The sequence below is a fragment of the Pteropus vampyrus genome, unplaced genomic scaffold (genome assembly GCF_000151845.1).
Source record: "Pteropus vampyrus isolate Shadow unplaced genomic scaffold, Pvam_2.0 Scaffold90, whole genome shotgun sequence".
Classification (NCBI taxonomy): domain Eukaryota; kingdom Metazoa; phylum Chordata; class Mammalia; order Chiroptera; family Pteropodidae; genus Pteropus; species Pteropus vampyrus.
The window spans coordinates 3,099,503-3,115,706 of record NW_011888871.1 but is presented as its reverse complement, the minus strand read 5'-3'; the positions used below and the strand labels follow the sequence as shown (position 1 = coordinate 3,115,706).

The 16,204-nt window shown below is 44.4% G+C and overlaps 1 protein-coding gene across 1 annotated transcript in view; it reads right to left on the bottom strand.

The window, feature by feature from the left end:
• Positions 1 to 16,204, bottom strand: part of LMTK2 (lemur tyrosine kinase 2) — a 42,458-nt gene that overhangs the window by 10,343 nt on the left and 15,911 nt on the right. Inside the window, exons 5-8 of the mRNA XM_023532774.1 lie at positions 7,627 to 7,711; positions 6,215 to 6,336; positions 2,588 to 2,737; positions 3 to 1,473 (exon numbers count right to left, since the gene is read on the bottom strand). Coding sequence (XP_023388542.1) covers positions 3 to 1,473; positions 2,588 to 2,737; positions 6,215 to 6,336; positions 7,627 to 7,711 — 1,828 coding nt within the window. The remainder of the gene's footprint in view (positions 1 to 2; positions 1,474 to 2,587; positions 2,738 to 6,214; positions 6,337 to 7,626; positions 7,712 to 16,204) is intronic.

Below are 16,204 nucleotides of genomic sequence, written 5' to 3'. Positions count from 1 at the left end.
GCATCAGTCGAGGGAACTTCAGCTGGGACGGTCAGAGCATCTCGATTTGATTCTGGGCGGAGACAGTCACCGTGGATGCTGACGTCTAGACACGTGGCCACGGCGTTTCCCTGCTTCGGAGGCGTAGCTGGAGGTACATTATGGTGCGTTTCTTCTGTTTCGAGAGAGGTAGGAGGCGCCTGCACTTCCGGGGAAGGTGGCAACGAGGTGCTCAAAGTGTGGTCCTCGAGTACAACACCTGTGTCTTTACCCTTCGCGCTTATGTTTTCCTGCAACAAAGAAAAGCCTGGTTTATTTTCAGCAAACTTAAGCTCAGTATCTAAAACGTTTCTACGTGGAGTTTCTAATACAGTTTCAGTAAAACCAGCATTTTTAAGTTCTGTTTGAAGATCGTTTATATGCTCTCTGCTAGACAAGGAGTCTTTTAGTAAGTTTTTCTCTTGAAGAAATAAAAAGTTTTCTGATAATTCTTGAACACTCACTGGATCAAGATTATCTTGGTGCATAAGGTTTTCTGATAAGCAAAGAGGCTCACAGTCAAAAAGCTTACGGGGCTTTTCTTTGTCAAAGTGGCATGTCGTTCCTGACTCTTTGGGGTCATCCAGGCTCGAACTTAAAGTGGCTGGCTTCAAGTCGGCTTGAACGCCGTTCAGTTCCAAGATGTCAAATATTTTTTGGTGACTGGGCAGATCCTCCGCCTTGTCAAGGTCACTGAATATACTGTTGAAAGGGCTGTCAGGGCTCCTGGCAACGTGCACATCCTCAGGCATGCTGGGGTCTTTGGGGTCTGCACTGCTTTGGAAGAAATCCTCGTCTGTACTGGACTCCTCAAATTCGAGATTCCTGAGTGTCAGGGACTGAGGCGCCTCGTCACTTGTCCTTTCTGGATTCTCCATTTCGGTCGTCAGCAGCGCAGGTGGGTAATCGAGCTCCAAGTTGCTACCACTTTTTTCTTCTAACTGGATGTAATAGTCGCTTCCAACGGAAAGGTTGTGGGCATCGAACACGGGAACCACTCCGGGGACCCTCACGGGGACATCCTGGCCACTGTCGTCTTGCTTCCCGGGCCCGGGGTCAGAAAGCGTACTCTCAAACACTTCCACTGGAAAGAAGATGCTCGTGTAGGACAAGGCCTCGTCCGGGGGCGCCCGGCCGCGCTCGTCGAAGTGATCGTGCTTTGCGGCCTCCCAGACGTACTCGAAGCTCAGGCCCTGGCTGGTCTCGGTCACGGTGAGGACTTCCTCCATTTCCCGACCCAGTCGGTCCCTGGGGAAATGGTCGAGGATCGGGAACGCGGCGCTGCTGGAAGCCTCTCTGCTGTGCGTGTTTGGTTTGAGCGCGTTCCACTGCTGTTCAAAGTCCACCTCCGAGTCCCTCTGGCTCTGCATCCGCAGGTAGGTGAGCAGTCTGTGCACGTCTTCGGCCGCCGGTCTCTTGTCTGGTGACAGCCAGCAGAACTGTAAGACTTCATACCTGAGCGACACGGAAGAGGTAATTAATGGACTGATAATCAAGTGTTTTAAAATAAGAAAAGGCTTTACAAGGACCTTGAGGCCAACTCAACACCCCAGAAGTTTCTACACTTCAATCACTGCTGACCACGTGAAGGCATTCGATTCATGGAGGGATCACGGCGAAAGAGGGAAGGAAGAAAAGGAACGGTTGGCCCACTAATTCTTTGTGTTCTCAGGACATTTCACAGTATCACTGCAACCCTTCTGCCTTGCCATCTCTTCCCCTGTTATTTACCCAGGGACTTATCCACTGAACTTAGAAACAGTTTTCACAGGTTCGCCTCTTAAAACAATAGTCGCGGGTCCTCTGCGTAGTCGAGAATGCACAGAAAGGGAGCTGAAAGGGGAGGGACGAGAGCAGAGGACGAAGCCCGAACGAGACGGCAGCCAAGGCTGGGTCTCCCAAGAGCTGGCGGAGCACCGCCAACACTCAGACTGTAGCTCTGAGCGTAACGGCAAGGACGACGTCACAGTATTACATGTATGGCGTGTAGGTCAAGTTGCTCCAGGTGAAATGGTTCTAGCAACTTGCAGGGGGGCCACGCTTCAGAGGCACTGCCAGCTGGGCACACAGGGATGTAGACAGAGGCCTCGAGGGAGGTGAGCCTGATCCTACCTGGAAACGGAGCAACAACGGATCCGAAGACTCGTAAGAAGTAAATTTGTTTTGTGAATGTCAACATACATTATGTGAATTAGTTTCAGGTGCCAATTTAAATATCATTTCTATGCCCTCTTTTCTTACATATTAGATACCACTTTCACAAACAGCCTCATTTAAAAACGATTCTACAATAGCAAACTCCCTTACTGTTGACTTTTCTAATTAGTTCAGACTTCACATTTTTTTCCCTTACTGTAATACATAAATTCCTGCTAGTTCTATACATTTTTCTAAAATAACATTGACTTTAAAAATAGATGTTAATTCTAAAATCGGTCAAGGATAACATACAAATGATTGCTTTTTATAACACTTATTGTTTAAAAATGGGGAACATATAACTAACACCCATGGACACAGGATTTCCTCATCTTTTGAAGACAGCAAAACAAAACCAGAAGTTACTAACCATCTATCGGCATATGGCTGCTCCAGCTGGGGCTTGGGGAGTTTTGTGCCCCTCTCTCGAACGACCTGATTGAGAACATCTAAGTTGGAAAGGTTGGAGTACGGCTGAGCAGCATTATCAAAAAGTTCCCAAAGTGTCACCCCCAGGGACCTGCAGAAAAAAAGAAATGGTTATTTCCTCCTCCCTTTAGATGCTGAATTTTCAGCACCCACACTTTTATTTGTAGAGTCATTAGGAACTTTAAGGGCAAGGTATGCCCTGAAAAGGGTATTAGAGATCTCTCTCAAACACGATTAAAAAAGAGACATTTCCATTAAAATAAGGACCATGACAAGAATGCCTCCTCCTGTTTACCGCTGGACACTATTCCAGAAGTTCTGGCCAGAGCAAGAAAGCATGAAACAGAAGTAACAGGCACCATCACAGGGAGGGGCCAATATGACTCTCGATGTTAAAACTCAAGCAATTTTTTGAAAGAGCATGATTTAAGAGTTCAGCAAAATGGTTAGACACAAGAGAAATATCCTGAATTCCAAGTTTTTTGGCAGAAAAGAAATCCCATTCCCAGCAGAAGTAAACGCCAGAAAACCCCTGAGAAACCTCTCCACAGGGACGACTTCGCCGCGGGACCCCACTCTTTGCCGTCGTCATTCCTGAGCGGTTGGGGCTGTGCTGCTCTCAGCCGGGATTTCCCTCCGGTTCCCCGCCAGCTGTCTGTGCATCGGAAGGGGCCACCTGATGCCTCCAGGTGTGCGCTGTCACCACAGGCAGGAATGCCCTTTTCCCCTACGCGGCCCACTCACTGATGCCCAGTGCTCTGTCCCCATGGAAACGGCCTCTGCGGCTCCAGTCGGAGGAACACTTACTCTCCACCTCCTCTCCGTGGTCCCTGCACTTCCTTTCCCCCATTTACCGCCTTCCCGTGGGGTACGGCCTCCTGTTTACTGGCTGACCGTCTGGGTCATCGGGAAGCTTTCAACAAACACGCTGGGATTCAGGACCCATCCCCAAAGACTCTCAGCTGGTAGATGCAGGTGTGACCTAGGACAGGGGTCCCCAAACCCCGGGCTGCGGACTGGTACTGGTCTGTGGCCTGTCAGGAACTGGGCCACACAGCAGGAGGTGAGTGGAGGGCAGGGGAGCGAAGCTCCACCTGTATCTGAGCCGCTCCCCAGCGCCTGTCTATTCAGCTCTTCGCCTGACACTGGCTCACACCTGCTTGAGAACCTCTGAGCCTCCTTCTTCTGGGAGGAAAAATGTCCTGTAGCTCTTATCCCTCTTCCACCAAACTCTGAGAGGTCCCTCTTGTTCACCCCTGGCACAGGGCAGTGTGGCCCTTGCCTCTGGCAGAAGGTGGCACTGCTGCCAGACCTGCCGCCAGTGACTTCTCAAACTGTCGGAAACAAGGGGTGGGCTCAGGTCAATCCCACAGCTAAGAATAGTAAAAATATGGATGAAGCATAACATCCATCTTCTTTAAAGGCATCAGAGAGCAGACAAAGCAGCTGGGAATTACCAGGACAAAGCCCAGAATTTAGAGAACTCAGTAGAGCACTAAGACCACTTCTGCCCTGGGGCTTCCGCTGAAGCACAGACCTTGGACTTCTGTTTTTGGTTTATGAGGCTTGCCCAAGATAAGAGGGGGGTCACAGACGGACCTCCTCACGGTGGGAATACACTTGCCCTGCCTCCCCTTCAGGAGCCTGAAAGGCCAGCTGCCTTGGCACGGAGGTGCTATGAGAGATAAGTGTGAGTGTGTGTAAGCGTGTGTGTGTTTATGTGTGTGAATGTTGAGTGTGAGAGTGTGTGTGTGTGTAGGGGGGGGGTGGTAGTCTCTAAGATGTCATAACCACAGAGCTAGCCCTTACATGGATTTGCAGTCCAAATTCACAAGCTGAGTAAAGCTCTGGAGCAGTATAGTGCCCTTACATGGCAGGACACCCAGGTGCCACACAGAAGCAAGTATAGATCCTTTCTGGAGGAATGTTCCTCAATTCTAGATTTCCAAGATCCTCACCACAAAAAAGTCCATAAGGAAACAAGGCACCATCAAGCGACAAGGTCAAATACACGAGGACTCTAAACAGTGAAATTATGCGGTGCAGATCGTAACCTAATTATTAAAAACAGTGGGCCAGTTTTTAAAAAATCAAACATACCTCCTTTAACTGAAAAATCAGTAACTGAGTTATAAAACTTAATAGATGTAATAGAAGATTAGACACAACTGAAGAGAAGATTTAAAGAGACAGAATTAGTTGCTGGAGCACAAGTCTGAAAAACTATCTAGAGTGTGGCACAGAGAGTCAAAGAGATGAAACACAGAAAAGAGATTAAGACAGAGAAGACAGAGCAAGAAGGCATGACACATGTCTCACAGGACTTCCAAACGGAGAGCAAAGGGGCAGAGGTGGCATTTCAAGGTTAAAGGCTGAGAACGACATCAACCTACAGATTGAAGCCAAATAAATCCCACGCAGAAAACATTAAGAATCTACATTCATATACGTCACAGTGAAACTACCAAAAAAACAAACGAAAAAAGACAGCAAAGCTTAGGCGGACTTAGAGCCGACTTCTCAATGGCAACAATGGAAGCCAGAAGACAGCAGAATATCCTCAGTACGCCGAGAGAAAATAACTGTCATCAAGTAAAAATATATTTCAAGAACGAGGACAAAATAAAAGTATGTTTGGACCTACAAGATACTGAGCGTCTGTCCCCAGCAGACCCTCAACAAAGGGACTTCTGAAATCCCATACTATGGGCAAAAAGAGAGTGAGTGATTTCCAGAAGGAAAAAAAATGATTTGATTACTTCGATAAACCTAAACAAACACTGATGCTAAAAAAAAAATAATAATAATAATAAAGCTGTATATGGTTAAAGGAAAAAAAAAATACCCAATAATATAACAGTTATGTGTTTGTTTTGTATAGTTAAACCAAGTTAAAGCATTCTGAGATCCTTACATTGTACAGAAAGAAGGCAAGATATGAATAAATATTAGACTAAGGTAAGTGATGTACACATGTTATAATATCTAAGAAAACCAACAAAGGTATAGGAATAGAATACACAGCTCCCAAACTAAAAGGAAAAAACAGTTTTAAAAGGAAAGGCAAGAGAAGAAAAAGAAAATTCGAAAAAGCAGGACAATAGCACAAAAAAATATAGAGATATAAATTAAGAAAGTTGTAATAGAAATTGTTAGTCAAAGACTTGGACACATTTTTTTCAACTTCCATTTCACTGACCTACAAATCATAGCATTATACAACAGTCCAAATCTCTGTTTTTTCATTTACTTTGACAAATATTTATTAAACATGAATTATATGCCAGGCCCTGTGGCAGACACAGAAAATAGCCTTGGTTCCAGCTTTTGTGGAGCTTATTACTGCAGAATGGGTAAGAGAGGCAGTATTCAGAAAGTTAATTAATTATATCACTGCAATTGTAACTACTGCCATGGGGTCAATAAATTGTCTTTTTCACACCATCGGGCAGGCGCTCTTATGTTCCTACATCTTATTTGGTTACTTCCCTTTAAGAAAGTACCCAAGGAGAAGGAAGTTAGGACTTCGCTATACAAAAGCCTAACAGAATGGTAAATCGATACATACCAAATGTTACTGTACTTAGTTTGATCTGCAGTTAGTAGTCTGTCTTGAAAGCTGGTTACTAATTCTGGAGCAGTCCATCGCAGAGGAAAAACTTTTTTATCATCTGTTTCAATATAATCCTCCTGTTTTGTGAGAAAGCATACAGAATTTTGAATGCCATTATACTTTTTGTAAGCTCAGTGATTTAATTCCAAGTCATTCTCAGAAAACACAGACTCGACCCAAAGGACACATCAGAGAGAGAAGCAGGCATGAAGAGACCATCGGGGAGAGGGTGGTGAGGGTTTCTCTAAAGCCTCCTGGGCTTCGTGAGCTGGCCTCTGAGCCACAAAGACTCACTCGGCCACTGTTCCTGGAAAAGGAGAGACCGCCGATCTGGTGCGCAGAACACAGACCCTAAGCGAAACGGCTGGGCTTCATGCCCTGCACAGGGGGTGCTGCTGTCAGGGAGGGAGGGTGCAGGCTCCAGAATCTGCCAGCCTGGGTTCTAAGTCCACATTTGACCATTTAACCAGCTCTGTGAATCTGGGGAGGAAACGAGTATGCTGGGCCTTTCTACTTCTCTGTAAAATGGGAGTGAGGCAGTAACTGTCTCCTTTCATGAGGAGCATTAAACGAGCTGATGCAGGCGACATCCTCAGAGTGCTTGGTAAACAGCAAGCACGCAAGATCCTAGACCTACTATGTAGACAAATGGCCAACTGATATTTGCGTAATATGTTTCGGTTACAGAGAGCTGTGAAAATATGACCTCTTTGGTCGTCACGCAAAACCCGTAAGACAGAACGGATATCCTCACATTGTTGCTTAGAAAACGGAGGTCAAGGGGCATAGCCAAGGTCCCCTGACAGTGCACAGCCGGGACAACCGCATTCTTTGCCCTGCATCAGGCTACCTCCTTCAGCTGGGTGCCCCCCGCCATCACACACACATCACCCATCTACTTCTTATTTGGGGGAGGCATATATTTATGACAAAGTCAAAAAACTGAAATACCAAGATTATTGAATTCGAGTCAAAATTTTACTGAACACATAACAGAACTTTTATGTCATATATATTTTATGTCATATATATTTATTATACAAGTTGTGATGATTATATTGCCCGTGTGCCTACTAAAATTTCCTATGCACCATCACACCATATCAATTACACACCGAGTATAGGTCATTTTAAACAAAAACATTTGAAAAGCTGTCACAAAATCTCGGGCACAAAGCCACGGATGTGGACGAACCGCACACCAGACACCAACAGCACCACCAGCCTGGCTGGGACAACGCTCCTCGCCACCACCACCAGACTCTTACCGCTCCCTTCCAAAAACGGAGCGGCGTTCGGTGATGTCACCATGTCGTGACCATGGAATTGTGTCAGATTAAGGAGGAGGCTCTAAACCTGCGGCTTACCTTGTACCTGCTGAATCCTAGTCCATAGTCTCCCACCTTCACGTTTAAGTCCGAGGTGAGGAAACAATTCCGCAGGGCCAGGTCGCTGGAAACAGAAAGCGAAGTCAGCGTGAGAACGAGGAAGACCCACACTCAGGACACTGCTGGAGGGAAAGGCTTTCTCAGGGCAGTGGCTCTGAGCTCCCTGCTTAATACGCAATGTTTTAAAAGTCTTTCTTTACAGAAAAAGGTTACATGTCATATTCTTAATTACTTAAACAATAGAGATGATCAGATAGATGTTTTGCAAATAACTACAACTGCTAAGGTTAAATACTGACCGGAACTGTACCCTGCTCCGCGTTAATCCCAGATTTAAGGCTCGTTTCCTAATATTTTAACAGTTATTGAGAAAGAGTTCTAAAATACTATTGTCTAATTTGTCTGAACATTTTCTTTACAATACCTTGTATTACTTCAGTGACAGTGCTTTGTAAACATTACTAGTGTTCTACTTATTTTAACTGTTAAACATTACTAGTCTACTTATTTCAAGTAAGGATTAATAGTTACAACTTTGAGCCCCCCCACCCAAATAATTTACATTATTAAAAATGTTTGTTTTTTAACTCCTTTTTCAAACATGTGCAGGCATTGTAAGGAGGCCCTTTTCAAATTACTCTCGTCTCTCCCACAGTCCGCCTCTCCACGGGGGAGGTAAAGATATTACTTTCGAGGCTTACTTAAAACAATTTACTTATATATTTGAGAACAAGTTGGTTTTCAAAAACATAATTTGAAAAGAAAAAAATTACTTTTTCTAAAGGAAGTTCTCATATAGACAAGAGAGTCGACTTTTTGGAATCTTAGAATCTTCTAAATCATCACCTGGCACATGAATAAAAAAGGCCACTAAATTAATATAGAAAAAGACACCTAATTGATTGTTTGAAATCATAAATAAAAGTTATCAGAAACTGAATTTCTATAGTCCAAAATTTAAAATGTTTGTCTTTATATGATTGTAGAAGACCAAAAGCTTAAACTAACGCTTAAATTCTTATTTTCAAAGATGTTAATGTCCAAAGCTGACATGTCTGAAATGTAACGATAATGAGACTGACGACAGCGACAGCTAATAACACCATAATTCGATGACAGTCCAGCACATAACAATCTCGACTCAGTTATATAATAGTGGCTAATGTTTACAAAGCACTTTACTCAAGGCCTTTCTCTAAGCGCTTCACCTGAGTGAGCTCGTTTCATCCTCACAACAAAGCTCTGAGATGGGTATTATTATTTCCCCCATTTATATTATAGATAAGGAAACTGAGGCACAGAACTGAAGTAAGCCTGTTCAGGTCACAGAGCTGGCAAGATCCTTGTCAGTAGTGTTTTCATCTTCTGACTGGCTGTCGGTAACATCACCGACACAGTCACAATCACAGCACACACCACGCGCGTGGCTGGTCCTCAAATAAACATGTGCTGGTCTGAATCTGCAGTTAGTTATAGTCGACATCTCGCCACACATTCTATTCTGTTTACAGGTGGAGATTTTCACACACTCCATCCAGAAGCCTTCAGGCCCGCGGACGTGTCTGGGAGAGACCTCAGTATACCCCTGACTCCGCTGCTACAAACGACAGAGAAACTCCCAATCCTAAGAGAAATGGTCCCCATTTCCTGGAACGAAGGGAAAAATGGGGGAGGAAGAAGAGGTGTACCCTAGGAGGGCAGAAAAACAAAGGGGCTTTAAGGGGCGCCCTATCCGCTGGACCGACAGCTGTGAGTGGGCAGTGTGCAGGGCTGGGCCGACAGGCGGTTCCTGAGCATCGCTAACGAGCATCCCTGGAGTCCCTAGAAGCAGACCCTTCTCGACCTTCCCCGCATTGCCCTCCTAAGACCAGAACTAAAAGCTGGGTGCCAGCCATGCCACCAGGGGCACGAGTGTCACCTCAGGCCTGAGGCTGGCCGGAGCACTTCGGGGCACTTGGCACCTTGTACTCCGGCCATCCGAGCAACGCCTGGGCTGCTCACTTCCTCCCTCCGCTCATCTCTCCTCGCACGTTCACTGCAGGTCCTTAGATGTCAAATGTGAACGTTAGATAGAAGATGGAAAGGTAGATGCAAAAGGCCTTTGGCTCATACTTGAAAGGCATTATAAAACTCATAGGACGCAACTGCTACTCTCAGGGGAAGGAAGAATGCTTCTCATTATTGAAAAGCAGACGCAATGCAGAAGAAAACAGCAGTACGGCTGGGGGAATTTCTTCTAAACCTGCTCCCTGTGTCCACTCTCAACGTCCCAGTCAGCACACTCCAAAGCCCTGGGAATAGTCTGTGCAACTCCGGGCAGCTCACCTAACATACTGGAGCCTCAGTTACTTCATGGAAATAACAGGACTGTACCTGTAGCGCTAATTCACAGATTTTTATAAGGATAAAATAAAAATACATATGAGATGTTTTCAAAACGTTCAAGTGCTCTCCAGATTCAAGATGATGACATAACTTGATTCAAACTCGGTAAAGATAAATGTTCTGAGGCCGCAAACACACAAAGCTGAAGAAGAGAAAAACACAAAGGTGTAACTTCTTAATAACAGAGGTACCTGTTGACGTCAATGGCTGGTTTTGGTCAGGAAATACAAACATACCCAGTATATTTTTCCTTCAAGTTGAAAAACAGGTCTAGTGGGGAGGCTGCCAAACAACCCGGCCCTGAAAGGCTCTCCCAAGGTTCTGGCAGCAGTTGCTGTCGCCTCGGCTGTCAGGGACTGCACGCGGGTCGGCCGCCTGAGTGGGGCCGATGGACACGGGAAGTGGGAGTCCACGGTTCTAGAGAGCTCCCCCTCCCGACTCCCGAGGAAGCACCATCACCAGTTCTCGACTCACTAGAAGAGCGCTGGCCCATCTGCACAGGGCTGTCTCTGATGGACAGCTCAGAGTGACTGCAGGCATTTTCAAAACCATCCACATCTCTATCTGTTACCTACTTATATGCTTTCCCCAATAAGCTGAATTCCTGATTAAAAAAAAAAAAAAGGTAACAAATGGCAAGCAAAATAATGGGAAGTTACTGAATAGTCTTCTAGGGCTCAGCAGACACTATCTTGGGTGACGTGAGTAAAGGTGATCCGTATTTCACAGAAGACACAGCCAGGCTCAGGATTAAGCAATGTGGCTAAAACTGGGGACGCTGACGTGCAGGGAACGAACGACTCTGACCCCGAAGTCTCGCTCTGCTCACTCAGCATTCTGCCTTTGTCAGCCACGAAGGTTCGAGAAAAGAAAAATTCACTCCGTGGGTTCTGGAGAGACGACGCCACTGATGACTCAAAGATGGGATGTAGAGCACAAACAGGTACCAGCGGAAGGTTAAAGGGAGAGGGCCTTGATATGGGGTTTGAGAGCTGTCGCCCCGACTTACTGGGTCAGTCCTGACTGGCTGAGCGGCACGACATTTACTGTTGGACAGTCAGGCCTGTGTGGCGCTCAATTTCCAGTTCTGGCTTATCTTCCCGCTGGGAACAGCTGTAAAACTGGACAAAGCCTGTAAGGAAGTGCTTCTGGGGTGTCGGACAGTGGACAGCCCAGGGGTCCGGTTCTAGTGCTCGCGTGTACATCAGAAACACTTGCGGGGCTCAGGAAGGTGCAGTAGGCCTGGGGTGGGGCCGAACTACCTACCAGATGACCCCCCAGAACCCAAGCCTGGACTAGGAGGCCACCTCAGGTCACAATCAAGGATGGCCAGCGTGTTTCATGTGTGCCATTTTCACAAGTGGCAAATCAGCCGGTCTTAACACACAGCTAGCATTTTCACTGGATCCCAAGACATTAATCCTCACGCGGGGCCTACGGGCATCTAGAGAAATGGAACAGTTAATACTTTACATACCACTAACGATTTTAAACCGAGGGTCATAAGCCCAAAACAAGGTGGCCTGCCATGTGAAGACACCTTCCTTTTTCTTCTCTCTACTTGGCTCACGCCCAGCCTGCAGCCTGCTTCTCTCCCGACACACAACGCAGATGGCCCACAAGTCGGGAGCTTGTCCTTCCTGATCCTCTTAGGCACACACATACATTTTGAATAAACTGGGTTATATAAATGCTAGGTCTTTTCTGAGTCTTCCTGAAGCACCGTCTTTTAACGCGTGTTAACGAACTGGGAGGTATCATCTTTCTATATATTTTTCCATACTTATACACACAAAAGAGGAGATTAGGGAGCATTTGCCTTTCAAACATGCAGCATTAGGCCTCTATCTGCATCTTTACTTCTTATTCGCGTGGAAACTCCCCCACTCGACCAGCGTGGCGGCCCTGAGCCTTCCCTCACAGCTGCGTGTCATGTGCACAGCGCAGATGCACTACCTCTAGTCCCCCATGACCGTTACGTTACCTTCGTCTCTTTTATTTTTTGCCACCACTTCAGACAATGCTGCAGTGGGCATTTCTAATGTGTGTTAGATATTTCTGTCAAGTTCCCGTGCTTCTATTTCCTGTGGGACTGAGTCTAGAAATGCAGTTAAAGGGAATGTATACATCTAATTATATAGTTATTGCACAATAGCTTTTAAAATATTTATAATGTATATGCAACATATGACACATATGCAACATGACAACTACCTTCCCCTCCCATATCCCTACTAACAACAGATGTAGCGATTCCTTTAATTTTTGAGTTTCGGTTACTTTAATTTGCATGTCTCTACCTACTTTTGAATTTGAATATCTTTTCAAATTTGCCTGTTTATATCTTTGCCTATTTTCTACTAGGTCATCATTTTCTTGTCAGTTTGTAAGAACTCTGTATGTGATACATGTTGGCCTTCTGTATTGCAGATTCATCTTCGTGACTCTGTTTAGTGACTTTGTGATATCTGTTGCTATATGAAGTATTTAATTTTTATATAACATTCAACCACATCCATCTTTTACTTTACAACCCCTAGATTTATCTTAATTAAGGAGGCCTCATATCCCTGGGTTACACATACAGTCTTCTGGTATTATACCAATAATACATTTAATTCTTTTATCTTTACTTTTATGTACAGGATGATGTAGGGTCCACTTATTTTCCCAAATAGGTAACTAACCGTGCCAGCATTTAATAAATAAGCCATCCTTTCTCATTGATTTGAAATGCCACTTGTGTCAGAGATTAACTTTCTCTTTGTACTGTGTCCTGTCCATTGATCTGTTTCTCTGCCAAAACTATATTGATTTTTATTACAGTGGCTTATTGTGTACTCTGATATCTGGTAAAGCGAGTTTCCTTTACTGCCCCAACGATTCATACTTAAATGGCTCTTCTAGACATTTCAGACATTTATTCTTCTCTGTGTAGCTAAAGAGAATTTCACCTACCCACCCCGCCCCCAAATCCTGTGAGGATTCTAATTGGAATTGTATAATTTATTAATTTTCAATTAACTGACATTTTTGTGTTGTCTTCCCATCATAAAACACAGTACATCTTTCCATTTGCTCACCTAAAATTTCATATCTTCATGTAGTCCTGTGCCTTTCTCACATAATTTATTCCCAAATGATTTATTATTGTGGCATTGTTGAGAACAGAATGGTTTTCTTCACCTTCATTTCTAGGTTATTATACTTAGTACAGGGAGAAACTGTACTGACTTCAGTGTATTTATCTTATAGCGAGCCGCAATAAACATTCTTATTAATTTTATTTTTTAAAGAGACCAGTATTTTGGGTTTTCTTGATATACAAGATCGTGTCACCAGTAAAGAAGGGTGTTCTCTTCTTTTCCGATGACTGGTTTTTTTTTTCACATATTGCTGGGTGAAATTAGCTGTGCTTCCTTAATGAGAATCATCAATAATTTTCTATTTCATGCCATCTTTTGCCATTGAAGTTACACTGGATTCATGAGCTATAAAAAATTCAGTCTTCTTTAGGTCAGAAATAGTTTTAATCCACCGATGTCATCTGTTCTCTAAAGGTTAGACAGAAGTCAACCATGAATCCTCTGGACCTGGTGACTTTTAAGTGAAAGCTCTTTAGTTATCTTTCCAGTTTAGCCACCTGACCCATGAAAGCCTTCCACTGCTTCCTGGGTTTACAAGACATTTAAATTGGTCCCTTTCACCTGCTGCCTCTCCTCACTTCTACGTGAAATACATCACGGGGGACACAAAGGTGAAGAGGATCGGCCCCTGCTTGGATTCAGCAAATTCCCCGTGTGCAAGAGGAAACGGGAAACACGCACGGGCAGCCACCTCCTGTAAATTCCTACTCGGCTTTCTTGACAGTGGCGTCGTCTTTCCCACCCGCCCTACGCGGCACTGCGGAGGTGACGTAAGCACACGCACGCGTGCGCAGAGCTCTGGGTACGTCACTCCTTTGCCCACAAAACAAAGTCCAAAGGCCTCATCGTGGCACCCAAGGCCCCTGTAATTTGGCTTCAGGCGCCTCTCTATTCTTATCTTCCATGACTTCCCTTTGCGCCTCTTTAGCAGTCAAACTAGACTATCTGATATTTCCCTAAACCCCCTTTCCTTCTCTCTCCCACTCCCTGTCACCTGGGTACCCCTCAAGGCCACTGTCACATAGGTCTCCAGCAACATGAACCATGGAGAGGCCCATGCCTCCCGCTGGAACCGCTCTGCACTTAGCTCATTGCAGTGACCTGGTGGCGTCTCAACGGAGCTTCTCAGGAAGACTGACAGGCAGGGGACAGGAAGTCCCAGGCTCTCGGCCAGCCAGTGTGGAGCGTATCGCACTGGCAGCTTCTGCTGTTTACATGGCCTTCCCGAATGTCAGGTGTTCGACTTCAGAAATGCAGGCTACCTACGATCCAGGCAGAAGTCTCTTCTTAAACAATAAGTCAAAATCAAATTTAATTGGGAGTGCTTTATTCGATCAGCTTCCAAATGCAGCTAACAGCATTTAGTTGGACATGTGGGCCATTCTATTTTCGACCAACACAGAAAGTCTGACTTTGAGTCAGCCAATAAATACTCTAAATTCCAATTTAAAAATATGCTATACAATGTGCTACCAACAAAAAATAACTTAAAGCACAAAATTTAGCCCCAAATAGAAATTTTACATGAAATATGGTTATTTTTTAAAAGAAAATGAGACAGCTGTTAATGATTTCAAAATTTTTCTTTACCCTGAGTTGTTTGTTCCTGAATAAAATCTAAACCATGTGATTCAATTTATCATCTTTATCTGTTCTAAAGTTCACAGATTCTAAATAAAGTAAAACTTTCCTGAAGAAACTCACAGGAAAAATAACATTTCCTCTGACGTCTTTGCCAATTTTTAAAATACAATAGTCAAAACATACTTGGGCTTTAAACACGATTTCTAGATCTTTGATAATTTTCTGTTGCTGACTGTGATATGATATTCTTTCTCAATGCACCCATTCTCCAAAATCTAAAAATTCCTAAGCCAAGTAGTAGGTAACAATCTGTGTTTTACAAAAGATAAACAATACAAATATGCTGTGTACTACCTGTTATAGGAGATTAAAAATGAAATGTACGGTATCTCTATTACAAAAAAGAAAAAAAAAAAACCAGATCTATTTTGAAGTTTCGTGTGAGGGATTCTATCCTGGGCCTGAAGAAGCCCATATTCTTTTGGGTCTTTTGAAAAGCACTTTTTCCGAATGATTTGCTCATTATGCAAGTCAAACAAGATATGGATGTGTAAGAAAAACGTTACTCACGTCCCCACTCTGAGGCGACGTTGAGAATGTGATAGGTGCTTTCCCCCGTCTGCTCACACGCGCGCACACGCCCTCTCTACAAATACAACCAAGTATTTTCTTATTTAAGAAAGATGGAGTCATTCTAGAAACGTATTCCTGTGCAACCTGCTTTTTAAAAAATATACTTCATGGACATTCCTGCACATCAACATACACAGGTGTTCCTTTTCAGGTCTTTGGATTGTTAAGAGTTAAATAATTTAATTAAAATCAACTAAAGAGACACTGCCTGGTTTCCTGAGAGACTTAGAGAAATAATTTTAAACATTTTAAACATAAATTGGAGCTCAAAAAGGTGGGAGGGCAAGCAGAAATTTCCTTTTGGGTTCACAGAACTATCATCTCAGACAGGATTTCAAAACCTTTTGTTGTTTTGATTATGAAAATTACATCAACGGTCTGAACAAAATACGACTACATGCTCCTAAGAACTACGGCTGTTCAAACAAGGCCAGAAAGGCTTCCACGGAAATGTGTTTACCAGCTCCTGGGCTGCTTGCACCAACCCTGACCTCCCCCAACCCGGCTGCGGGCAGGCTCTCGGATGCTGGCCAGAAACTCACACTGTGACCTTACACAAAAAATGTCAGCCTATCAGGTCCTCTCTTCCTCAACCAGGAACGTGACATGGGACACGCTGTGAGACCTAGCAATTATAATCAGAGCCTAGGGCTGACATGAAGCACACAAGAGGTGTCAGGAGGCAAACTGGGGCTGTTCATTCTCAGCACTGAGTGATATACAGCTGTTTACATTCTTCGAAGTTCTGGAAATGATTTCCAAACCTCGGGCTGCATTGAGACATTCTATTTCCCGGTAGTGGTTTACAT